Consider the following 8,412-nt stretch of genomic DNA (forward strand, 5'->3'; position numbering starts at 1 on the left):
TCAAATGGAGGCGCTGGCAGCGAAAGGATTAGGGAAGGATTTCAAGTCGCGATGGCCTGGACAAAGCAGACAGCGAGGAAATCCACCGGCGAGGAGTAACAGCGTCGCGGTGGGAGGAGAAGGAAGAAGAACGGGATCAAATCGTGATCGGGAAGCCGAGAACCCAAATTACGATGCAAACTTGGAGAAGAACTCAGAATCTCGAGGTGTAGCGGCGCCGAATCGGGAGGGAGGAACTCGCGCATCGAAGGCAGGGAGGCGAAGGCGCCGAACCGGGAGGGAGGAACTCGCGCACCGAAGGCAGGGAGGCGAAGGCGCGCCGAACCCTAATGCTCTGTCGCCGAACCGGGAGGGAGGCGCAAAGAAAGAACTCGCGCACCGAACCCTAATTCCTCTGATACCCTGTTAACGTGAAATAATACGAAAGAAAATCTTATTTCATTAAGAGATACAAACTCCTATTTATATAGGAGTTTTATGGACCTAGTCTAGGAGATTTATTCTAATAAATATAACCAACATAACGACATCGGTCTACTGTCACTGTGGTGTCAACCTAATTATACTCATAGCATCGATCTACCATGCATGATCCAATGCAAAGGGTGTAGGATATCTCACGTGTATACAGTTTAGTGTGTTTGGCCTGACATCTTGCATTATACTTGCTATGTTTAATACATTTTACTACCAACTTGTTGTCTAAATGCTAAGTTGCTCATTAAGATGCAAGTATTTTTTCTTTTATGTTTTGATTGCTCAGCATGGTGAATGTATTAATTTTATACATTATTCTTGTTGTATGGTTGTCAGATATGCTTTCATTGTTATTGTTGCCTTTAGATATATAGATAGGAGCAAGACCATAGGAGACGCTGAGATGGTGGAACATGGTGTCAACGAATCATGTTGGTGATGTGTAACTAAGACTCATTAGTAAACACATGATACTCTCCTAGCGTATTAGTTGGTGTTTTAGGATCACCACTTGGTATGGTCCATTATATGAATTTAGGCTATGTGCATGTCTTGGTGTTGGTGTGTATGCTTGTCCTTTACGAAGTGTTTGGTGGTTTGTAATTACTTGTTGACATCATGGTTGGTAACTTAATATTTTAAATTATTAGTTTTAATATCCACTATAATTATGGTTGGTTAATCATTTGATGATTAAATTGTTAGAGTTTTGATGCCTACCAGAAATATGGTTTATTAGTATTTTGAAGATTCTTTTGTTGTTAAGAAGTGGTGAATCTATGAGTTATGCAGTTATTTAATCACATATGTATGTTAAGAAGCATATTTGGGTAGTTTTTAAGATTAATAAGTGATCGAAATCATGTAAAACTTAGCCCATGTCAAATTGTTAGTCGACCAATACCCAACATTGGTTGACACTTTTATCTCAAGCTAAAGTTGGTGAACCAACATTTCCAAGTGGATCAACACACTTTTCCAACAGCATTGTTTTGTCGACCAAACTTCTAAATTTGGTCAAGGATTACCCTTGGTCAACCTAAGCCCCTTTATGGCCCCTTCTTTAGAGTGTTTATGTAGGAGTTTTGGGGTGTAATTTAGCATAAGTCCAAGGTTGATATTGCAAAATAAATAAATTTAGTCAAGGATTAGCCTTGGTCAACCTAAGCCCCCTTTATGGCCCCCTTCTTTAGAGTGTTTGTGTAGGAGTTTGGGGGTGTAATTTAGCATAAGTCCAAGGTTGATATTACAAAATAAAATTTCATTTTATATGGTATCTTTTACTTAGTTGGTCTCTTTTTCATTTAATAAATGTCTAGAACTTTGAATTTTTTTTTATGAGAGAAATAGTAAACAATCCGTAACCTTTTCAATTCATATTCAAAAGAGAAAAAATATAGACTTAAAATAACCATTCCTATTGGTAGTGATCACATCAAATCAGTTTATATTGTGGCATACCACAGATGCTAATATTGTTGCTGTAGCGAATGTAGAACTATTCAAGCCATCTTGAATTCCAATAGCCACTGCTAATGCTGTCACCGTGGCTGAATGCGATGATGGCATTCCACCAGATCCAATTAGTTGTTTGGTGTCCCATCGTCTTTCCTTGTACCTATGATGCAGCATGAAAGCAAAAAAAAATCAAATAAAGCTCTAATACCACTATACAACACCAAGAAGCATTTTCTATAAAGAAAAAACTTAGGAAGAAGAATATTTTAAACTCAAAGAATGATTTATCTGAGGGCTTGGGGGACCATTTGTGGAACAAACAATGATCGTTCTCTGAACATGTTCTCCTAACAATAATGTATTTCCTAATTACTTAGTAAAAATATGACATTCACAAAGTAATTGACTGTAATAAAATACAAATTTCTACTTTTTGACTAGTTTACAATAAAACTTTACTTAAATTTTAGAAGAAAACTCAACAAAGATGATCTCAAGTCCAGATGAAAAAGGATGAGAGTTGCGCGTTATATTTTCAGTCAGCATTGACTTTCAGATAAATGTTCAATAAATGGATTCATCAAACTATTATACTAATGCTAGGATGTTCCTCGAAAAGAACGTATTACAGGGTCCAACTCTAATGTCTCGACAAGGACCGCTACATCTTCATAAGAACTTAGGTATAGTGTTAAATATGCAAAAGTTCTCACATCATATATTGAATAAAAATGAATATTATACAAAAATTAATTATCTAAGATTTGGAACATGGAACCTAAGAATGCTCACTGGTAAAGCAATGGGGGTAGTAAATACGATAATTAGGATAAGAATTAATATTTTGTATGTACAAAAGACAAAATGAATAGGAGAGAAGGCAAAGATGATAGAAAATTCGGATTTTAAATTATGATACACAAGAAGAAGTAAAACAATAAATGGAGTAAGTATTATTGTAGATAGTTCGCTAAAGGATGAAATAGTAGTAGTTAGAAAAAGGATAAGATTATAACGCTCAAGATAGTGGTGGCAAAAAAAAACTATTAATGTAATTAACATATACACATCTAAAGTAAGATTAGATGAACATACCAAATCTAAGTTTTAGGACGACCTAGATAAGGTATTATAAAATATTCCGCCAACCGAAATGATTTTAATAGAAAGAGATCTAAATGGACATGTAGAAGTGAAAAATGAAGAATATAATAACGTGCATAAGTGTTATGAGTTTAGAACAAGAAATGAAGAAGGAAACGCTATATTAGATTTTGCGATAGCATATGACCTTATACTAACTAATACGTTTTAAAAAAAAAAGAACACTTAGTCATGTTCAAAAGTGAAAATAATAAGTCACAAATTAACTTTCTATAGTTAGAAAAAAGGATAAAAAGATTTATAAAGATTGCATAGTCATCCTTAGAGAAAATTTAACTATCTAATATACATTAGTAGTATTGGATATATACCTCAAGTATAGTATCGACAAAAAGAAAGCGTGCACAATTCATAAAATTAAATGGTGGAAGTTAAAGAATGGGAAGCAAAACATATTTAAGTAGAGGGTAGGAGTACAAGTATTAAGAGAAATACACGACGACTCAAATACAACATGTGATAAAATAGTATCAAAGTTTAACATAGTAGCTAAGAATGTACTCGATGAGTCAAAGGGGCGTGCACTACTAAGTAAAGAATCTTAATGATGGAGTAAGAAAGTATATAAGAAAGTGAAAAAAAACGAAAACATTAAGATATTATACACTTGTAAGAACAAGGAAAATTAAAAAAATATATACAATAGCAAAAAAAGAGACTAACAAAGTAGTAAATGAAATCAAGAATGAAACTATTAACGCTTATATCAAAAATTAGATACAAAAGGAGAAAAATGTGGGTACAATCAGATGGTTTGTTTGAGCAATATGTTTAAGTTTGACTTGATCAAGTGTAGAGTCCCAGCAAGTTAAGGTTGACTGGACACTTACCGATCAAGCTCTATAAAAAAGGAGTCGAGGCATCTACTTTCAAAAATCAACTACAATCAATCATCTCAGTTTGAGTGTTCAGAAAAATACTCAACTTGGCTAGCGTGATCCGAGAGGAGTGTTGCGACACTCAGGGCTTCAAATCGGATTGGTTTACTTTTATTTAGGTTGTTATTACTATTCTTGATCTTTGTGATCATTCTTAATTGAATCCTATATGATGTTTCTCCACCTCCGAAAAGAAGAAAAAAAATAGTGAACTCACGCTAAGTGCATAGCCTTAGAGTAGCACCCTAGGAGTGTAAACCAAGTAAAAATTCTATCTTTCTATTATTCTTTTTGTATTTTATTATTTCTGCTACGTAAACTAACTCTGATAAATAAGAAAGAACGAAAAAAATTAGACGTTATTCACCCCCCTCTAAGATAAAGACAGATCCTACAAATTGATATCAGAGCAGAAGACTCTTGATTGAACTAACCACCAAAGGAATGATTTAAGTATATTATTTCCCTTTTCTTTTTCTATTTTTTTTTAAACAATTTGTATAAAAAAAATAGAGCTCGAAGGAAATCTCAGTTGATGCATCTATAAGCCACCACCATACGAGACGGAGAATTTTGAATTTTAAAGGTCGACGATGGAAAACTTCGTGCTAATGGGCAACTTCGATAGTTGAGTTGCATTAAAACAACCATCTTTCCAAGGATTAGAAACGAATCTAAAGGTAATGAAGTCAATTTTAGAAGTTTACCTAACAATATTATATATAGATTAGGCAAATTCAAAGACGCATACTACCTTTGGATCAAGCTTCACAAGGACCCCTTGAAGCTGAAAGATCAAGTCGAGCTCGAGTCAGAATCGTCAAGGGTCAAAGGAGAAAATCCTAACCATGATTCAAATGTATGTATTTTAATTCTAATTTTAAATTACATATAATATGTTTTATGTGTAGAGAAACAGAGCACTATATAATAGATCCCTATATTGGTATATAAATAGGGTCTTATTTCTTATACTGAAATAAGATTTCTTATGTTATTTTACATGGTATCAAAGCGAGATTAAATTTCTAGGATTTCTCTTTTTTCCTCTTCTTCCTCTGTCGCGTGTGTGCGAGCCCTTCCTCTCTCCCGTGAGCACAGCGCAAGCCTTTCTCTTTTTTTCCTCTTCTCTACTCACAACGCGTCGGATTACGTAGGAGCGAAAGAGAATGCAAGGAGGAGAAAAACCCTAAATCGCGACGTTGTCAATTTGCTTTGGCCAGGAGACTCCATCGCGCATCCAGTGCCACACGGCTAACAGCCGCCATCCCCGATTGCGCCTTCTCCTCTCCTACTTCTTTGTTGTTCCTGACTCGTCCCTACTCTGCTCGACCCATCCGACTGAAAGAGAGGTGTCGGAACTGAAGAACGCCGTCATCTCTTACACCCAAGGCCGTCGTTGCCCGATCTTCGTTGCTCGCCCAATCGGAGAAGCAAGAAGCTGTAAAACCCTAAGAAGTCCGGGTCGTCTTCCCTCTTCCTCGCGGCGCCCGCCGACGAAAGCAGAACTCCAATTGCACCACAAAACAAAGGAGCAGAACAGGGTTTCTGGCCGGGGAAAAGCCCGATCCCTCTCGGGACCTGCTTCTTCTCCTGCAGACGATCTCTGGCGCAATCATCTTCTTCATCCGAGCACATCTCATCCGGATCAAATTTGAATAGAACAAGAGGAACCATAACACCTTCAAGCTTCAACATCCTAGCGTCGTCTGCGTCCGATCTCAACATCTATTCCCGCCATGACTACCTCTTGGACTCCGAAGCCGGATATATCAATTTTTACCAACCACATCACTACACCGCTCTCTTTCAAGTTGTTGGATGGTAAGAATTATTCCTCTTGGAACTCCCACATTGAGCTTTGGCATGTTGTACAGGGTTATGAAGCACATCTCACCCAAATCGAAGAGGATATTCAAGTCGTCGATCGTCCTCTGTGGAAAAAAGTTGACGCTCAGTTGTGTTGTATTATCCAAGCCACCATCCATCCATCTCTTAGGGATGTCTTCCACACTCACAAGACCTGCAAAGCTGTTTGGACACAGGCTCAACAACTCTTTACAAACACCTCTCGGCGACTCTATCAAGTTTGTAAAGATCTTATAACCATCCTCAGTGCCCATCAGATTAAGGATTCTATGTCAATTTATCTGAGTTCGGTCTCTAGCCTTCTTTGTGACTCCAATGAACTGCTTCCACCTGCGGCCACTCCTGTTGCGGAGCTTGAAAATCGGAAGAAATTTTTTATGTCTCTGGCTTTATATGGTTTGCCCACAGATTATTCTCATATTCGTGATCAGATACAAGACAGGCCTACAAAGGCTACCATGAATAGTACCTGGGCGACTCTCCTTCGTGTCCCTGCCACAGTCTTGACATTGCCTCCTTCCATTCATGTTGATTCATTAGCTTTGGTCTCTCGAAACAATAATAAACATCCACCTCGTAAGGGTGGCAAAGGACACCTTTGGTGTGATCATTGCCACCGACCAAAACACACGATTGATAAATGTTGGAGTCTACATGGTCGACCTCCCCGAGCTGCGCAGATCGTCCAGAGTTCTGTCACTCCTTCAGCTTCCACTTTACAATTGTCACTAGATCCGACCCGACCGCCTTCCTATGACAACTTTCTGAAATAGTATGAGGATTGAAAGGCTTCTGATTCCCCTATTGTCGTTGTACTCACTAGTAATTCCTTTGCTGGCATATCTCGCTCTTCGAGTCCTTGGGTTCTTGATTTCAGGGCCACCTATCATATCATTGGTAATAAATCCCTTTTTTCTTCTCTCTACTTCTGGTTATTTACCCTTTGTCACCATGGCAAATGGTTCTCAAACTCAGTCCTAGGATGTTGGTATTGTTCATCCTTCTCCGTCTCTTTCTATTCATAAATGTTCTTTATGTTCCCGGTGCTCCCTTTAATTTATTATCAATTAATCAACTTACTCGGCCTCTTGATTGTGTCATCTCGTTTACTAAATCTTCTATTTCTTTACAGGGCTGGAGTACAAGGAGGATGATTAGCTTCGGATGTGAGTCACATGGCCTATATCTGCTTCAACAGTTCTCTCTTATTGGTTCGACAGCGGCATCTCCACTTCTTATTCATGCTCAGTTGGGACATCCTGGTCTTGATAAGTTGAAACAATTACATCCTGGTCTTTCTCACTTAGAGTCTTTATCTTGTGAGTCATGTCAATTAAGAAAGCATCTCCTTTGCTTTGGTTCATTCCGATATTTGAGGTCCGAGTTGTATTTCTTCTATATTAAGATCACGATATTTTGTTACCTTTATAAATGATTTTTCCCGTTGTACTTGGTATTTTTCTTCGAACCTTGCAGAGTGATAATACACGTAAGTGTATATCTACTCCGTTTTAGACCTTCTTGGCATCTCATGGTATATTGCATCGGACGTCTTGTCCTCATACCCCTCAACAGAATAGTATTGTCGAACGCAAGAATCGTCATCTTCTTGAGACCACCCGGACTCTTCTTCTCCATTCTCATGTTCCTCATCGATTTTGGGATGACACTGTACTTACTGCGTGTTATCTCATCAATTGTATGTGTTCCTCCACTCTACAAAGTCAAATACCTTATCATGTTCTTTATCCTCATCAATCTCTTCATCCTTTACCACCTAAGGTTTTTGGTTCTATATGTTTTGCTCATGCTCTCGATCTAGCATTGACAAACTCTCTCCTCGGTCTCATAAATTTGTTTTCCTTGAGTACCCACGGTCTCAGAAAGGGTACAAGCGTTATTCCCCTACTCTCCGTCTATATTTCATTTCTGCTGATGTCACGTTCTTTAATTCGGTTCTATTTTTTGGCCCTAATGGATCTCCGTCTTAGTTTTCTCCTTCTATGTCTGCGCCAATGACTATCTTTTATTCTCCGGAGATGTCTTTGTCACCTCCTTCCCCATCTCCTCAATTGTCGAACGCCCCATCTCCTCCATTGTAAGTTTATCAGCGCCATCCTTGTCCTGCTTTGCCGCCACCCACCACTGACGCTGTCATGAACACATCTTTGAAGCCAAGTCTTTCGCCTCTTTCTCCGATCTCATCTCCTAAGTCTGATATTCCCATTGCACTTCGGAAAGGTATGCGTTCCACTTGTAATCCTTCTCTTCATTATGTTTCTTTGAGTTATTATCGTATTTCTCCTTCCTATTATTCTTATCTTTCCTCCTTATTGTCTGTTTCTCTTCCAAAGAGTGCAGGTGATGTCTTTGCCCATCCAGAATGGAAACAGACTATACTCGATGAAATGTGTGCCTTACAGAGCAGTGGGACTTGGGATCTCGTTCCTCTACCACCAGGGAAGTCAGTTGTCGGTTGTCGATGGGTATATACTGTTAGAATGTATACTGAAAAGACTTGTCTTTTGTATAAACATTTATGAAATAAGAAATCATGTTTTTGGTC

The 8,412-nt window shown here is 38.2% G+C and overlaps 1 protein-coding gene across 2 annotated transcripts in view; it reads right to left on the minus strand.

Moving 5' to 3' along the window:
• Positions 1-2,095, minus strand: part of LOC141846596 (uncharacterized) — a gene marked incomplete at its 5' end in the record, with an annotated part of 24,901 nt that extends 22,806 nt beyond the window's left edge. For both annotated transcript variants that reach the window (XR_012603344.1, XM_074734633.1), the window contains 1 exon segment: positions 1,939-2,095. Coding sequence is in view for 1 of the 2 variants with exons in the window: in XM_074734633.1 (XP_074590734.1) it covers positions 1,939-2,095 (157 nt within the window).
• Positions 2,096-8,412: the final 6,317 nt, after the last annotated feature.

The sequence above is a fragment of the Curcuma longa genome, chromosome 15, assembly GCF_044706935.1.
Source record: "Curcuma longa cultivar G26 ecotype Majalengka, Jawa Barat chromosome 15, ITB_CL_G26_1.1, whole genome shotgun sequence".
NCBI classification, from domain to species: Eukaryota; Viridiplantae; Streptophyta; class Magnoliopsida; order Zingiberales; family Zingiberaceae; genus Curcuma; species Curcuma longa.